The sequence below is a fragment of the Sardina pilchardus genome, chromosome 24 (genome assembly GCF_963854185.1).
Source record: "Sardina pilchardus chromosome 24, fSarPil1.1, whole genome shotgun sequence".
NCBI classification, from domain to species: Eukaryota; Metazoa; Chordata; class Actinopteri; order Clupeiformes; family Clupeidae; genus Sardina; species Sardina pilchardus.
The window spans coordinates 26559781-26577391 of record NC_085017.1 but is presented as its reverse complement, the minus strand read 5'-3'; the positions used below and the strand labels follow the sequence as shown (position 1 = coordinate 26577391).

At 39.1% G+C, this 17611-nt stretch overlaps 2 protein-coding genes across 3 annotated transcripts; both read right to left on the bottom strand.

Moving 5' to 3' along the window:
* Positions 1-528: 528 nt before the first annotated feature.
* Positions 529-6278, bottom strand: fundc2 (fun14 domain containing 2). Its single transcript, XM_062528849.1, has 5 exons — positions 6154-6278; positions 4078-4222; positions 2606-2681; positions 1107-1235; positions 529-988 (listed from the first exon to the last, which is right to left on the bottom strand). The coding sequence occupies exons 1-5, from the start codon at positions 6170-6172 to the stop codon at positions 911-913; spliced, it is 447 nt and encodes a 148-aa protein (XP_062384833.1). The 5' UTR covers positions 6173-6278; the 3' UTR covers positions 529-910.
* A 2483-nt stretch (positions 6279-8761) lies between these two features.
* On the bottom strand, positions 8762-17478 carry rnf121 (ring finger protein 121). 2 transcript variants are annotated; one of them, XM_062528687.1, is made up of 9 exons: positions 17122-17478; positions 16081-16118; positions 15833-15974; positions 13790-13944; positions 10552-10659; positions 10144-10264; positions 9818-9951; positions 9586-9687; positions 8762-9062 (listed from the first exon to the last, which is right to left on the bottom strand). In XM_062528687.1, exons 1-9 carry the CDS (start codon positions 17197-17199, stop codon positions 8942-8944), a joined length of 999 nt encoding a protein of 332 aa, XP_062384671.1. In that variant the 5' UTR covers positions 17200-17478; the 3' UTR covers positions 8762-8941. The 2 variants fall into 2 exon arrangements, with proteins under 2 accessions (XP_062384671.1, XP_062384670.1); XM_062528686.1 differs by having other exon boundaries at positions 16081-16121; positions 17122-17476.
* Positions 17479-17611: the final 133 nt, after the last annotated feature.

The window sequence follows — 17611 nt, the reverse complement described above, 5'->3', positions numbered from 1 at the left end:
TTAACTGCAGAATGGTTTGTGCGCTTATTGTCAGCATAGTCTCCAGATATGACCTCTCCCTGACATACTTTACCATCAGTGAGATCTAAGAAAATGGATTTCACAATCGGAAATTACTAAATCCCCACATTACCAAGAACGTAACAGAATCAGACAAAAAAAACATTTGTCCCATGGTTATTGTGTCAAAACACGATATTACAGTGCCATCTTGAGGCTAGCTGGTTTCATTGCAGCTTCAGGATGAACTTTCTTGGCCCTTGTGGATGTCTGTTTATAGCAGTGAATTAATCATGGCAGATGAAAAACAACTATTTTGAAATAAACAAGGACGGATTATTAATGACCTCTAAATAAAATAAAAAGTAAACTGAATGAATTTCCGAGCTACGAGACTAAGAGAGTACAAATCCTTTGGCAGAGGACTATTCAGCCATGTCAAGTGAACTGTAAGAGGCCTGTCTTACAAACTGAAAAAAGGCCATGCTATTCCTTGTTGTCTGTTAAATAAATAGCAGGAAACCAAGGCCAAATATAATCCTGTATTCTTGCATAGTATTAAACCACGGATTGTCCCATCACAGTTTTCTACAGACAACAGAGCCTTCACTGGCAATACAATAAGACAAATATAGTGAAGTTACATCTTTACAATATTCATGCAAAAATGCTCTTATTTAAAGAGCTAATCATATCTTTATTCACAAAATTGGTGATATCACTCTGTTAGCATAATCCCATCAAATGGTAAAACAAGGTTGCGTAGTATATCCTGAAATCATGATGCTTTGCTCTTGCCGTTTAAAAGAATTGATAAATCATAATGCGGGCAGCGAAAAAACTCAAAAATGGAGTGTTGTTCTAATAAACAAAAAATAATATATAAAAGCAGAGCCAGTACACTAAAAAGCTACGATGCCAGTCCAATCAGAAATCCTCCAGCAAATCCACCCATCAGGATAATGTTGTTCTGCACAAAGACCTGAACCTATTAAGAAAAAAGTAACATATGTAAAATACAACCGTGGCCATTTGATTTTACATTAAAACAGTATAGAAAAGTATAAATGCGTTTAAAGTGAACAGAAAAAAACGTCTATCCATACCTCTTGCACCTTTGTCTTGACTTCCCTTGACGGCTTGTCCACATTGAGCTTCAGCTGCTTCTTGGCTTTGTTGACGTCCCGCTCCACTCTCTTCCAGTCCACACTGATATATCCCGTGTGATTGGCAATCTAAAAAGTGCACAGATCACAGACTGGTCAGAAAAACCCATCCCTGTATACACACACATAAGTAACACATGACTAAATCTAGATAGAACAGAATAGAACAGAATAGAATAGAATAGAATAGAACTTTAATTGGCACACAACATATTTTTTGTAGCTCAGTTCGGGGGGTGTTGAGAGATACAATAAAAGCAGGAGGGGAGGGGAGGAGATCAAATAAATAAATAAATAAATAAAGTTGCAAATCTTCAGGAGTATGTAAACCGGAAAGGCCAAAGACTCTCATTGTAAGGGGCTAGGGCTACCCTGACCTGTGCATGATACTTCATTGGTACGAGTGCAGCGGCTGTGAGTCGCTTCATACCGTGGCTCAAGGAATACATTTACACAGAGCAGAGGGGCATGTGGGAGATGGGGGACATGCATCTTTACGTCAGCTATAAATACGTTTTGATTAAACTTGTCCTTATATTGACCATACCATGGTCCGACCCAGACCTCAATAAATCATACATCTATTAATTAATTTAGCAGATGCTTTTCTCCAAAGCCACTTACAGTGATGAACATACATATCTGCTTCTTTGAACTTTAACCCACGCCCCTCATAATGTCAACATTGATGTTGGTATTTACTCTTACTCATGCTGTTCAGGTTCTCCTGCATACCACCTACAGCCTATGTGGTGTGTGGTTTCAAGTAGTATGACAACAACATCTATGACCACTAGCTCACTTCATTTCCATGGTTACTATTCTTGTCACTATTTCGGCTCTTTGCCAGCAGTAGTAATTTAAGGCAATTGGAGAAATCTTCTCATGGGGCTAAGCTTAAGTGGGAGTAAAGCGGCTTAATGCTGCTTCCACAAAGCCGTTGATTTACTGTATATGTGTTAACTTCAAAGGTCGATGATGACTGATGACCACATTCTCCAAGGGTGCAACCCAGGAAGTTGTGTTGACGTAACCACCTGAAATTATGTGTAAAGGAGCGCACGTGTTCATAACAGCGCCAAGGAAGGCATGTTTTCATCACTGCTTGTTTGAAAGCACGTTCGTTTCAAGTGTGCGGGGGCAGACACAGCGTTTTTAACATTGTAAGATGGTAGAGCTCTACACTCTTTAGTTGCAAACAGTGCGCACATCCAATTAAGGTGCAGGAGCCAAAAAGTTAAGATCCAAAAAAGAGTAAAAGGTCCGCACACTTGCTCTCACTTAGTTTACTTTATTTAGCCGCGGCTCGAAACGTAACTCGTCTTAAATAAAGTAAACTAAGTGAGAGCAAGTGTGCGAACCTTTTACTCTTTTTTTTTTAGAGCTCTAAACTCTCCCAGTGGCCTTTCTGATTTACAGTGCTGCAGTGCACATCTTACCTGAAGCAACAAGAATCCTCCACCAACAGCTGAGGCTGCTAGCTTTCCAACTTTCTGAAACAGAAAACCAGCACACCTACATAGAAACAAACAAAAAAGAATATTAGCACTGTTGTCCATAGCGAAAGTCTTCATCCCAATTACAGCATTTTTAGTCATGTGGATTAGTTATTTTATCATCCTGTTTGCGTTGTAGCGTATGTTGTGTATGGTGTCTTAAGCTACTGGGACCTTGAATTTCCCCTTGGGGATCAATAAAGTATCTATCTATCTGTCTAGCTATATTTGATTGAATGGACGTTATTGTTTATTTGCTATTCTCCTTTATTTTCATTGTTTATTTTCATTAGCTTAATGTTTGAATTTATATAGTTTATTATTGATAATCAAAGTAAACAGGGATGGGATCACATCTGATACAATCACAATGTTATTCCTATGGTATAATAACACAAAAAAGCCAATATGATGTCATAAGATACAAACAATGTGCAAACAAAAATAATAATTATGGATGGAACTGCAAGTTATAATTGTGCTTTGATGGTTATCTGAATAACTAGGATGGTTATGTGAATAAATTCATTTGAAATCTATCAATATTGTATGTTGGTATATCAATAACTATATATTGCTGTCTCAACATTTTCTCCCACCCGCAATAGTGATAATAAACATCACGCACTGTTCATGAAAACCCCTACAGCTATTGTGTGGTCAGACATTTGTCCGCTCATGGTCATGGTCAAATTTCAAACCGATTTTGCCCAGGGAAGTAATACAATCTGCCTGCAGTGTGTAACTTAGCTTCGTCTGGACCACTCCTTGACCATTTCCAAGAACATTTGGTGAGTCATACTAGGTCTGCATGATTCAGGAAAAATGACTGACGGCGATTTGATTCGCAATATACATTTTTTAAATCAAGCTTCAGTTCAATATTGCAAATGTTGCCAATTCGGGTGTGCATGCCTAGTGCATGTGAAGCACAGCTCTCCTGATAGGTGAGCTTCACTGTCTATCATACAAGGGGGACGACATACTGTACATACAAATCATACAAGTGACAAGATTAACCACAGAGGCAAGAGACGGAGTTGTGAGCTGAACAATTAATTACAGTTTTTGCGATTAGCTAGCTTTGATTAAGCATCGATTAATGGTGCAATCCTAAATCATGCCCAGTGAGTGACCAAAACACATTTGGTTGATCATAAACCTTGATACAGAGAGATACACAGAGTAGGTAAGGATTTTACGCTTGCTAACATCCAACGCTCCAGTGTTTTCCTCAGGTGAACAACTTAAACAGATAATTAGTCTACTGGTAATGGTCCCATAAAACAGCATTTTTGTTAAACAGTACAGTGCATGTTGATATTGAAATAGCGTGACGATTTGTCAAATGTGTTGTCTACTCCAACTGTATGAACATCTATCTGCCTAAATGTAAATGATGTGGTACAACTCACCAGCCAGTCACTCCTCCAATTGCAATTTGTGTTCCAACTGTATACTTGTCAGCCAAAGGCCTCGAGTTGTTTTTGCCAAACACCCGACCCCACCATCGCTGCTTCTTGACATAGTCCTGCAACTCGTCAAGAGTTTCATCAACCTCTGTATGTAGAGAAGACATGTGAAGTGTAGATGTTAATAATAACCAAGTGATTCTAGAAGTTACTGTGATAAATCAAAACACCCATTCATGTTGAGGGGCCTGATGAATAAAGGGTGTTAAATTATACTGCAATAATTCATGATGGGCAAAGTTGTGAAGCAAAATAAGTAGGGGGTTCCTCAGAGATTTTAGGCTTACTATGAATGAACAAATAGTTTCATTAATCCATGGCTAATTGTAGAAGAGGATGAAAAACACAGATACTAAGTATATTCAAAATGTTTTCCAATGAGCTTAATAGTCTCCTAAAGAATATATCAAATTTCACTGAGGGGAAACGTCCCAGTTTTAACGACCACAGACAGGGCTCACAGGTGAGTGGTGGATAAGTGGAAGTAAAAAAAAAAAAGGTTAACGAGAAAAACAATCTTGAGATGCAAAAAATCGGCAAAAGGTATGGCAGACCTGTTCGAAGTTTCCATGGATTTGTGTAAAACTAACATACTGACACAATACTGAGAAACATACTGAGAGTTTTGTGTCTCTCCTTCCTGATGTTTAAAGTACAAACATTAAAGAATGCCACAGCAGGAACTAAAGGTACTGAAAACAAAGGGATTAATGATTCTCATGGCCAGACAACCTTCCACTTTCTACTCACTTCTCTGCAACGAGTAGGCTACAATACAATGTAGAACCTTGAGACATTGACGTGGCATGACAAAATTCATTAATGTATAATCTACATGATGACGAATTGAAAATGAAACTGTATTTAAAAAAAAAAAAAAAAAAACGTTGGACACCCAAGACACGTCTTTCCAATTCTCAACAATGGAAGACTGCCTAATAAGAAACTATGCTTACTTGCGTATGTGCGTATGTGCATTTGCAAACCTAGACTGGCCGAGTAGCAATTTTTACTTTTGCAGACAGCAGATAGCTTGTAATATTCACATAATTTGCAGAGGAAAACAAAGTCATATGAATTGCATACAGTTATCTAAAGATGGATAGAGTGCACATTTTCTTGTTTCTTGTGGGGCAGCCTAGCCTACTTATGGGGGACTGTGGGTGTGCTAGTAAACCACCAAACAGCAAAGATGCATAATAGTCCACTTTTGCAATGTGACGTGATTTAAGTGACATGGATGAACAGATCTGGTACCCATCCCTTCATAAAGCTTCCGACAAAAATCCTTACATGCAATTCTCCCTGAACGGCAAAGTAGGCTAGCATGCCAAAATTATGGTGGAAACATCCATTTCCGTTATGCACAAAAATGACATCGCAAAGTTACATAACTGGAAAAAATAAGCCCTCCAGAGGCATCAGTTTCTGCGATCATTTTCATTTTAAAACAGACACGGGACACAGAACACAGGCACACACACACACAGTTAGCTGCTTCAACACAAAAAGCAAATGATGAACTCCATCCAATTTGCAGCCTTCCCCAGCTGTGACAGGAATAGATGCAAGATCTGAAATGGGCATCAGTGTTTCCCAAAGTGTTTACTCGTTGTCAGGGTAGAAATGGTGACTCATTGGAACATTACACCCCCACTTGCACATGCCAAAAAGCCCATGGACCAAGACGCGCCTGTTTGGCAACACTGCAATTGATGGCTTGTTAAGAGTGCGTAGGTGAAGACATTTTAAGAATACCCTCAAACATTACATGGAAATTTGTATACAGCAAAATTTATTTGGTGTTCACGTGTAGATAAATATCTTTCAAAAACTGCCAGAGCTAATCCAGGTTTTGACCCTGCAGGCCATGACCTAGCAAAGTTATTTCTTAACGTCAGATGTCAATAAATCAACAATCTTGATGAGAGGTAGGGCCAACAATGGCACTTACCTAAGTTGTACTTAATTTACAAACTGGAGTTAAAATAAAGTAGGTATGTAGATGTGTTTACTAACCTTTCTTCATATCAGCCATGACTGTCTTCTAGCTGCTTCTTCTTCGTTTTTTGGATTTTGTTCACTAAGAGGAGGACCACTGCCACCTGCTGGCAAGTCTGGGTATCAGCCCTGTCTCAGCCCTGTCTCGCCCCAGCCTCCTTTGTAATCTCAACAATTTTAGATTACAAATGAGACTTTGAGGAATTTAAGAGAATTTGTAAGTGAGTCTAAACCTAACCCTGGTTCTTAACGAAGACAATAAATTATTATTATTAATAATAACAATAATAATAATGGAACTAAACAAATGACAAATACTGCTGTTTCTATTTATTTCTATACAAATACAATCAGCTGTACTCAATATTAAATTGGCCATATTAAATACTTGTTTTTGTTGGCATGCTGCTTTGGTGTTATGACACATTTGTTACATTGAATTGCTATATGCAATTTTAGAAATGCTACAGAAAACAATCATATTTTGTTTAATTTGTTGCATTTATTAGTTCAGCCCTGAACTAATAAACCACCTATTCAGTGGACCATCGCGTTAAGGGTGCTGTGACAAAAAAAAAAAAAAAAAAAAAGACTTTACTGTAGGCTAGTGGAATGGAAATTGTAAATAGTAGTGTAGTGGTCAATAAAGACATTACACATAGCATAGTACAGCAAAGAAGATATACCTGCACCATGGTGTGCAAAATGCTGGGCACCCTTAAGACAAAACATTCTTTTCAAAATTGTTAGCGATATTGGTGTGTGGCGTTTGTTTTGTATTTGGATTTTTTCCCCAGGCAAATCATGGAAACGTTTAGGCACTCTTTTTTACAGGGAAATGACAAAAACACTTTCGTAATTGGCAAAAATTGTGTAAAAGCTGCTTTTAACACAATTGCCAAATACAGTACATGTGTGCTACAACCTTTACCATAGCCCCTTTTGTAATTTACTTAAAATATTAAAGAAATGTCATCTTTACCCCATTTCCAAAAGGCAAAAAGTTCATGTTTTACTTGTTTAGCTATTCACAATAACATAATTGACATGGCCAGTTAAACTTGCAGTACATGTAGCATTGTGAAAAATGACCCAATTGAAGTCTTACCACCACAAAATATCAGCATCAAAATTTGTGTTGTCCCTTGCAACTTGTACATTAAGTACACTTATTTATAAGGGCAGCGCTTGAAAAGGTACACAGGTATTTACTGTTTGTGTTTATGTTTGCCATAATGTGCCAAAAAGTAGCAGGTGGGAAACTTGTTTGATTAACTCATGATTTTGTATTCCTATCAGTGACTTTGGTTTCAGAGATTCTTTGATGCATGCTTAGTATGAATGAATTTTTAAAAAAAGTGCAATGTAATGTGGACTGACTAGTACCAAACTTGCTAAAGGTGTCACTTTGTGCGTCAATACTTAACAGAAATCATTTCATATTAACATGAGGCAAAGGGTGTCACCATAACATAACTTTTTCTTGTCAGATGGAAATTAATTGTTAACTAAGGGGAAAGAACGATTTAGTATCTTGGAACTCTAACTGACTTTTTTTATATCGGCTGGACATCTCTTTTATTTAAAGCATATTTTTTTGGGCTTTTGTGCCTTTAATTTTGACAGGACAGTAGAGAGAGACAAGAAGCGAATGGGTGAGAGAGTTGGGGTGGGATCCGGAAAGGACCTCAGGGCGGGAATCCAACCCGGGTCGCCAGCGTGTGGTGCAGGTGGCCCAGCCAGTTGCGCTACGGCTGGGGCCTCGGCTAGACATCTCTTACTGAATATGAGAAGTTAATGAAGTAGCTAACATGAAATGTTAATAGATAACATCAGATGTTCATTTTCAGTCAAGGCCAGCTACATGTTTGCTGTTGGTAAATGTCAGGGAGAACTAACATTTAAGAAAATGACAAGCTACAAGCAGGTATATTAACACCTCATACAGTACCCTCCAGAACTATTGGCACCTCTGTTGAAGTTAACTAAAGGACGGTATAAAAAATAATCTGTTTGGTGATTTACTGTAATCTCATTGTGAGCAACGTGTTTTACACATTGATCTCTTGTATGTGATTTTCCTGTTGGTTTTCATTGTGAGATTACAATAAATCAACAACAGATGATTTCTTTTATACCAACCTTTAGTCAATTTTAGCAGAGGTGCCAATAATTCTGGAGGGTACTGCATATGCCGTCCACATATGGAATTTACAACACATGCATGCATTAACATCTAAACGAAAATGTTGGAATGTTTATTAGTAGCTCTTGACTGTGTCTACAGTGCATCAGTGCAAGAAAACCATTGTGCAGTTGGACAGAAACCCCAAATACCAATAAAAGTGGCATTCTGTTCCTTTATAGTGAAATGTATACAAACAGTGAGAACTGATGATGCTTCATAGAAGGACCCATCAATATACTGCAAAAGAATTACTCACTGGTAACAAAATATCTGCTAGCTCTTCACAATGGTGCTACTTCTGAAGCTTAAAATGTTCAAATGTGTGACAGGAGGTGAAAAAAGCAGAACACCTGATTATATTTTGTTGAACTGAGAGAGAGAGAAGCCAGAGGGAAAACCATTGAAACACGTGACCACACAGACAAAGGTATGAAACACTTGTACAATTCAGATTAGTTTTAATACCAGTAAGCACTTATTGTGCATGTACACTCAAAATACATTTAGAAACAAAAAAAAACAAACACACTTTTCGTCATGGGTCCAAGAGGTGTCCGTTCGCGTATGAGGAGTTACTGTCCATGTTATTAATCTCTTTTCTGACATTTTTAGTCACTTTCATTCCAGTCCTAAAAAGTAGTTAATTGCTTGCACTAGTCCAATTATTACTGGTTGCCACGCAACCAGATAGCGAAGCCAGTCCAACAGCTGTCCATACATAACATGTGGCCTCTCCCACCTAAAGCTCAAGTTAAGGAGACAAAATATGCTTCACAGTATTACAAATGTTAAGCTGAGACGGAAAGAGAGACAAACAGACAGACATACACAGTTACATATCTATACTGAATTAGCTACACTGAAATAAGTGGTCTTCTCTTTATAAAAACTTTAAAGAAATCTGGTCCAGCAGTGAATTATGTGAGTGTTATGTAATACAAAGCGGTCATCGATCATGTGGAGATAAAAAAGGCAAGTCATAGCATGACCAACCATAGTTCATACAGCCATCCTAATGATATTCTTGAATAACATCAATCCTTCCTAGAAGGGAGGTGGCTCTCTTCACATTTTTCAACACACCCTACTCCATGTGTTTCATGAGACACACCAGGTCCGAGAAAATTCAGAAAATTAAAAACTACAGACTACAAACTACTGACTGGTTGAAATAATCAAATATACTGTGCATAACGGGCAATGCATTGTTTCTTAGTTCATGAAAAACACCCAACTGAAGGGTTAAGACAGTGAAAGGATACGGGTTGCTGAACATCCTTTTCAGGTCCACCTTCTCTTTGCAGTACGGGCAAGTCTGTTTCTTCCCCACAATGCACCAGCCCCTAATGCAGAACTCATGGAATCTGATGACAAGGGTTAAGGCTGCAACCTAGATGAGAATCATGTGCTAGAACAGGCCAACAAAACAAGCACTTTTCACTTTAATTCCACATCAACAGCTCACCTTTTCAAACAAACTTTGTTAAAGGATACACATGGTTGCAGGACAATCTGTAGGTGTTTTCAATGATGCCTTCTTCACTGACATCCACCAGAATTGGCTGGCCACAAACAGCACAAATGTTGTCGGACAGGCTTTTGGTAGGCATACCAGATGTTGTGTAGTACTGAAAAGGGTGGAATAAAGGTTGTTTGACATAGATCACTAATCAAATGTAGAGCAGGGCTGGACATGAATGCTAAGTTTGTTGTGACTAAAAGATACGAGGCGATACGCTATGAATGAAATTCAAACGTATCAACTCCTGTGATCATCTAGAACACACAAACAAATATTGTGGCAACCTAAAAAAACGTACCCCTATGGTTGAGGCCATGAAGTCAGCACACATCTCTGCAAAGTCACGGCCGAGGACACCATAGTATAGACCATAAAAGAGCAAAGACACACCAAAATCCATAGCGTCTTCTGGCTTTATCCTAGCAAGAGAATGGAAGAACTCGTTACGTTGGGTGTTTGAACAAGTGTTTGAACAGGTACACTTACTCTTGCTTGTTCACTTGTGTAAACCCAACCAAATGGCCTCAGCATAGTACAACAGTGTAACTGACATCTACATTTATTCTAAGGTATAGTACTCCGTCAATGATTTTTTTAAGTAGCTTAACTTGAGTGAGAGTGAGGGTAGTAAAGTGTATCCCACATAAGAATCAGAATCAGAATCAGCTTTATTGGCCAATAAGCACTGTGCTGCTGCATACCTTACCTAAAAAGCAGGTTAAGGCCAAAGAGGGTAAACATGATGACAATGTATCCAATGATCCCTGTGGTGTAGCTGATCTTGTACAGCAAGAGGAACCATTTATATACAAGCCTGTTCAAAGATACAATGTGAATTAAAATATATTAAATCACAATTTATACAACTGAAAACAGAGGGTGAGTAACATAATTTACACACACATCATCACACACATTTAACAATCAAATTAGTCTTCTGCATGGACTGAAATCATGTTGAGAATATGAATAAGCAAAGGTTATCCAACGTTGGCTCACCCAGGTGGATAATCTATGTCTAGATCAAGGCTGGATACATGCTTCTATCTTAAAGTCGCTCCAGGTTAAGGTGGGTTGACAGTATGCCAATTACAATCGCATTACAAACTGATCAGTAACATAAAATAACATTAGTAAATTATGTACAAATATAGACGGCAATTACGCATGCACATTTTTCCCATGATGAGAGGATAGGTTTTACAGCACCAACCTCTGTTAGGGTTCTGTCTATTAGGTGAATTACAACAATACTCTACATAGGGTATAACTGCTTAAGCAAGGCGCTTCTGAGGCTGAATAAGTCGAGGTCATTACAGGGATTCCGAAATTCTGTGTGTGTGTGTCTTGGTACACCAGTCCAAGCACACATTGCTGTACATGAGTAGAATGTGTGTCCATTTGGCTAAAATGTTAGCCACTATTGTGGGTGTTAATAGGTGTTACAACATGGAGAGACACTCTAGGACACACTTCCTCTTTCTCACTCTTTGCTCAAAGTCAGGAAACTGAGATAAATCAGGGTGGATAAATAAACTTTAGATAAATCAGGGTGGATAACTGCTAATACTTCTGCCAAGACTCAGAGTTGAATGACCTATGAATGTGTTTCTTTGTCACAAATGGAAAGCAGTGGCAAAACCAGTAATGTCACCAAACTGCTGAAATGCATTCAAAACAATGAGAGGGAACATTCGGAATTTGAATATTTCTGACCACTGACAAACATTCCAACAGGAAACAATATTAGATGCAAAGGAGTTGTGATGGAATATCTGCTCAAAAAAAATCTTTGACAGAACATGAAATGGAACACACCAGAATTGTTAATGGATCTTTAAAAAACGAACGACCATCGTTACACAATAATTGCAGCGCAAGAATGGTATCCATAAGCTTACAAGTGATCTCCAAAAGGTGATGTATTCTGATTTAAAAATATGTTGTACTTTTTCAAGGCTAGGCTAGGCTAAAGGTCATTAAAGGGGCAGTCAGGGATTTCACAGGAAGCCGTGTTTGTTTGTGTTTATGTTTATATTTCAATTTAAATTTATTGGCAGGCGCCAATTATATGTTTAGCATAGACCAAACTAATCATGCCAGAGACGTGGCTCACCCCTACCTTCAGTAAGTCAATGCAGGGTTTAGTTTCTGTTTGGGGGACAGGCTGCCCCCACTTTGTTTGTTTCCAGTTCTCGGAGTCTGGGCTACGTTTATGAATTTCAATTTAGAGTCAGATACGGAGTTCCGTTTGTTTTTTATATTTTTGATGAGCTGTGAAGCACTATCAAAACTACATGTGGTGGGTACTTGACTGCCATGTTTATATTGTCCATTTGAAATTATATCAGCCCAACAAAACATCTTGAATGGGACTACAACTCACTGTGAAAATCACCAACCAAGATGAAATTTCATCAGTGTTTTTTTTTTTTTTTTTTTTATCTTTGGCTCCAATAAATTAAGTTGAAAACATCAAATGGGCAGCATTTTTTCGGATTTTTCCGGCAATTACGCATGCACATTTTCCCATGATGAGAGGATAGGTTTTACAGCACCAACCTCTGTTAGGGTTCTGTCTATTGTGGCAGTGACAATAACAAGACCAAAGTCGATCACACCATAGACCTCAACAGTCGTGTTGCCATTTTCATGTACTTTCTGTCCAAAAAAAGGAAATCTGGATCAAATGAAAAATGGGTAATATTGAAAAAACGTCGTACTTTGTGTTTAATATAGGTGTTTCAATCCTCTATACATTTCTTTATAGAGGTTCAGCGTCTACACTTTAACTTTCATTGACAGCTTCATTTTCTAGCATCAGAGTATAGTAAGCAGAAATATCAGGGGTTAAAAGTTAGAATGTTAGCTGGCCAATTAGGTAAAACTATTAATAACAAACAATAGGAGATATGTATTAATGCTGATGTGGGGTCCACAACTAGCTGCTGGGGATAAGAATGGGATTTGTTTGACATCATCACTAGTGTGTTCAATGAAAGGAGGAAGTTCACTTGAAGGCATGATTTCCCACAATTTATGCATGGCACTGCTGCTAATGTGAGTGAGTCACTAAGCAAATGTTTGCAATGTAAAGAAGGAGGGTTCTCAATAGGTTTTTAATATGGCAAAAGAGGACGCTTCTCAGTAGGTTGTTGGAGAGGTTTTTGCAGAGATTATGAGTCAATATATTTCAAAATGTTAGGAGCAAGCAAGGTGATAAATTGCAATACTCAACCATTCGTGGTAATGTTGCTAGTCAGGTTTGCAAATGCTAACATAGTGTGCTTCTGTGTCTCAGTTTCGGTTGACATTGTTACTTTGGAGTGGAAAAGTCAAATAGCTGAAGACAGATAACAACACTGGTATCTAGCAGTCAGTGGTTTACTTAAACACAACAAAACATCTTTGCATAAAAACTGTAACTTGAAAATTGGTATTGTTTTTGAGAATGTATAAGTAGAAGATAAGTACATTAAGTAGAGGACTGACATAACAGATTATAAAATGTACTGCAAACAGACTTGACAAACGTGATTTTTTGGTAATATATCAAATAATGAACTTAAATCCATCCTGAAAAAAATACCTCCAATTAATGTTTCCAAAACGTATTTCTCTTGGAGAACCATAAATCTCATGTATCACATCTCACATCACATCTCAACACAACCATGATATCAAGCATACAAAACCAACAATATTGCTTTGTTGCTGAAGGAATGTCATGCAATGTGATTTCAATAACCTACAATTTTGGTTTAACTGTTGATGAGTCAATGTAGATTTGTCTGCCCTGGTGTGCAGTGGCATACATTTTGGGAAACACTGCCTTAAATGTTACATGTATCTTTTTCCAGAAAATACAGAACTGGACAGTGCTGTTATTAATACACTAACTTGTAAACTAATTAATGACTGTGTTCAGATTTGAAAAGCATTACCTTGGAGTGGTACACGTGAGTGGCTTTCGTGTGGCACGGAAGGTAACAAAAGCAGTCACCAGGGAGAAGATGAACCAAGTTACAAGAAATCGCCACCAGTGCAATTTCGTGGTGAAGTACAGTGGTACTATCCACATCTGGAATAACGTTATCATCTGCAGAAGAGAAAGAGAGAGAGAGAGAGAAACACATCAATGTATTTTTAAAGCCATAATGCATACAAATATGATGAACATGGCCATATCAGTCACTGCGTGTCGTGCGTGAAAGGGCCATTTCAATAGCACAGTATGGGGAGCAATCTCACCGTGGCATATTGGCACAGAGACAGAGAACATCTATGCCCTTCATAATTCACAGCAATTTGCTAATGTTAAGGATATCCACGTAATGTATTTATGAGCAAAGGTTCCTTTCATTTATGACCTACAGCAAACCAGTTCATAAAGTAGATTGATATAAAAAAGTTATGTCCTAAACAAGATACATAACATACAAGATACATAAGAACATGCACCACTGCACTCAAATCATGAGACCAAATGTCATTCCGGTTCTATTCATAAAAGTCTGTACATTTAATTTTTTACTAAGAATTCAGTTCCTGTGGTAGGAAATGGTGTTTGGGGTCAGGCATATCGATGACTTCATCATGCCTCTGCACAGCCTGGCAACACAAGCCTGCACTGCAAGGGACAAACCCCAGTGGTGGTACGCTGCTGACATCATCCTAGCTATCTCAAAGGGCAAGATCATTCCCCAAATGACCGTAATGACAAACAGCAGATCCGCAGATCATTAAGACTGTGCCACTGTTAAATTGCACCTGGCAGCACACAACACTGACACACTTTTTTTTTTTAAAGATTATTTTTTGGGCTTTTTGTGCCTTTATTTGGACAGGACAGTAGAGAGAATGGCCCAATCCCAATGTCAGCCCTAAAGACTAAGAACTAAAGACTCACAGACTTAATTGATCTCAGGTGCTAAGTGAGTGAGTGTGTGAGGCCACATAGGCTCAGATAGGTATTTGGGATTGGGACAGCACTTCACGAGATCACATGTACCTTGGCGATGTTTACTAACAAAGACGTTGCTAATATTTGCACCATGCACGTGTGTCGTGCGTGCTGTTGTTTACCTTCATTTCCGGATTTTTCTATGATCTCCGCGGTAAACGTCACAACACTTTGAACTGTGGGTAATTCCCTTAGGTTATGTCTGCACCGATGCAGACTCACGGAAAGGGCTCGGTAAGTCTGTACTCAAGCCCTCCCGCCCGTTGTAATTCGACATTGGGACAGCCCTAAACCCTTACGAATTTCGCGAGAACGCGCACCAAAGTCCGTGAGTCCGGACATTGGGATTGGGCCATTGACAGGAAGTGAGTGGGAGAGAGTCGGGGTGGGATCTGGAAAGGACCACGGGGCGGGAATCGAACCCGGGTCGCCAGCGTACGGTGCAGGTGCCCCAGCCAGTTGCGCCACTGCCGGGGCCAACACTGACACACTTAAAGTCACCAGAGAATGTATTCTAGGGCTGAAACCACGGAAGAGCGTAGAGGTCGCTCTAGCAGGGGTGATTTCCATTCCAGAGAGAGGTCACCACAGTCAGATAACCAAAAGCTGTTTAAGTAACTCTCTGTGATCACAATTAAAGAGATTGTGAATGTCCATCATGCATTTCCCCTCTAACAATTTGGTATTCTGAGGTTGGGACCGCAGTGCTCAATGAACGTGATTACATTATGTGGTACTCTGATCTGATTAGTATCTAATCCGGAAAGCAAAACTACCGAGCAAACATATGGATATTGTGTGCATCCCATTCCAGTTATCTGACAACAGTTTCCTAACAACCCGCTATGGTAAGTTAATATCAAACATTTTGTAGGTTTGCTTCATTTCAAGTAAGTGATAATTAAACATGAACAATAATCCACACGCGTCCTTCTGAAGGGCTGTCTAAACGTACAAAGGGGCATAGAGATAAGACCTACGGCGTCACATTCGTGTGAAAGGAATTGTGCAAATGTTGACTTACGTTGTACGATTTCGGGTGTCTCTGCTTCCACTGTACCAGCACGAGCTGAGCGATGACAAGTGTGACAATAAGGATGAGTACCATCTCAGCATGCATTGCCTCGTGGCCCTTATGTTTGGCATGCATCCTGGCATGCTCTAACCTGGAAAACACACAAGTCAAGACAAATGGTTTAATTGTAGTCCTTCAAGTGAATACTGATTTGAATTTGCAGCACACAAAGAGAGAACATTCTGTAAGACACAAACCTCCATTTCTCCTCTGGTGAGAGCTGGGAGATATCAATCTGCTGTGGGAAAGGAGAGGAGAGGAAAGGATTAATTGTTTCACACAATATACTGGAAAACAAATAGTTGAATTAGATGACATAAAAATGAGGCAGCACTGAATCGCTCCAATGTAGTAATAAGTCCTAATTATTTAATCACTTTATCTAAACACACAGGGTTTGCCTGAAATGAAAGATGTGTCAAATACAAGAGAATGGGCCATTTCCCTGGACTGGCAAATAATAACAATTAAAACAGAAGAGCAAAGTGGAATTTAAACAAGATGAATCTCCCTTTCATTTGACTGGCCTTTCATAGGTGAGAAAATGCATTGAACAGTGCACCACACAACTTTTACTGGTACCACTGGCAAAATAGAGATCACATACTGCGATGTAACCATGGTTCAACATAATCATACTCAGATGAACATTGGACCTGATGGAACACTGAGTAGACAGGAGAACACAGTGCTAAGGAGAAACATTAGAATTCTAAAGAGGAAACAACATTTGACATTATGCAATATTATGGTTGTCCTGCTAATGAATGAAAACTATGCGTTTATGTTTCCCATTTTGTGTTAATGTTACAATTTGAACAAGTGTTGACCTGATTTTGAACAGATTTAAAAGGCGTGCAAGTGCAACCTTGGCCAACAGTAAACCGTGACCAGCCAAGACCCTATCAGTAGCTGCTTCGTGTCATGGTCAGAGTCTGACTCGCTTAGGAGGAAGATCTGTCACAGTAAGGTTACACGAATTCAAAAGTACTTTCAAGAAAACCAAGCAACACAAGCACAAGTCATGCACTCAAGTGTCTCAGCAGTTTCATGAGCAAACACCGGCTGATGCTGTCAACATTTGACTAACATATATCTAGGCAGACTACGGTTAGCTAGCTAGGATAACTGATTAGCGTAGTAGCTAGTTAAGAAATGTATGCACCTTGCACCACGCTAACTGGCAAGAAGTTACCAATTTCATTCATCACAGACATATGTGCATGATATATGCCTACCACAGCCTCTTCTGCGTGATGTCCATGATCATGATTGTGCTCTACACCGTCTACCTCCACTTCAAACACCCCCGCCATCTTCGTAAGAACCACCACTAGCTAGCTAACTACCTTAGAGCTATTCAGTAGCTAGCTATGTAACGTTATATACAGATATTTTCGTTGTGTCGCTAGTCATCGGCAAGTTGTTTTCGTTTCCTGGTTAAGTAGTCTTGTTATGAACCTTCTGCGGTTCATTGTAACAATTACATCGACGGAACCTTGCATACAATGTATTCAATGAATAATGACAACTAGAAACCCTCCCCTCCGTGTGTTCTGTCGGACACCGGAGTAATGTGCTAAGTAAAGGAAATACTCAGAGTCAGGATGTAGAGGAAAGACAGGCGTGTGCGTCGTCCATAAGCGAAGCCACCTGGTAATCCATTTCGGCCATGATGGTAGGGCCCAAATCAGTGGACCTTAGGTTGTCTGGCTTAAATGTTACACT

What these genes read in the sequence shown, in the direction of transcription:
- rnf121 (XM_062528686.1), bottom strand. Translation starts at nt 17,199, where the DNA reads ATGGCGGGGGTGTTTGAAGTGGAGGTAGACGGTGTAGAGCACAATCAT. An exon ending in TCATGGCCTCAACCATAGGG is followed by an intron (nt 9,952 to 10,143) that starts GTACGTTTTTTT and finishes CACCCTTTTCAG; the next exon opens with TACTACACAACATCTGGTAT. An exon ending in AAAAGGATGTTCAGCAACCC is followed by an intron (nt 9,063 to 9,585) that starts GTATCCTTTCAC and finishes CTTGAGCTTTAG; the next exon opens with GTGGGAGAGGCCACATGTTA.
- fundc2 (XM_062528849.1), bottom strand. An exon ending in GAGGATTCTTGTTGCTTCAG is followed by an intron (nt 1,236 to 2,605) that starts GTAAGATGTGCA and finishes TGCACTTTTTAG; the next exon opens with ATTGCCAATCACACGGGATA. An exon ending in TCAAGACAAAGGTGCAAGAG is followed by an intron (nt 989 to 1,106) that starts GTATGGATAGAC and finishes TTTTCTTAATAG; the next exon opens with GTTCAGGTCTTTGTGCAGAA.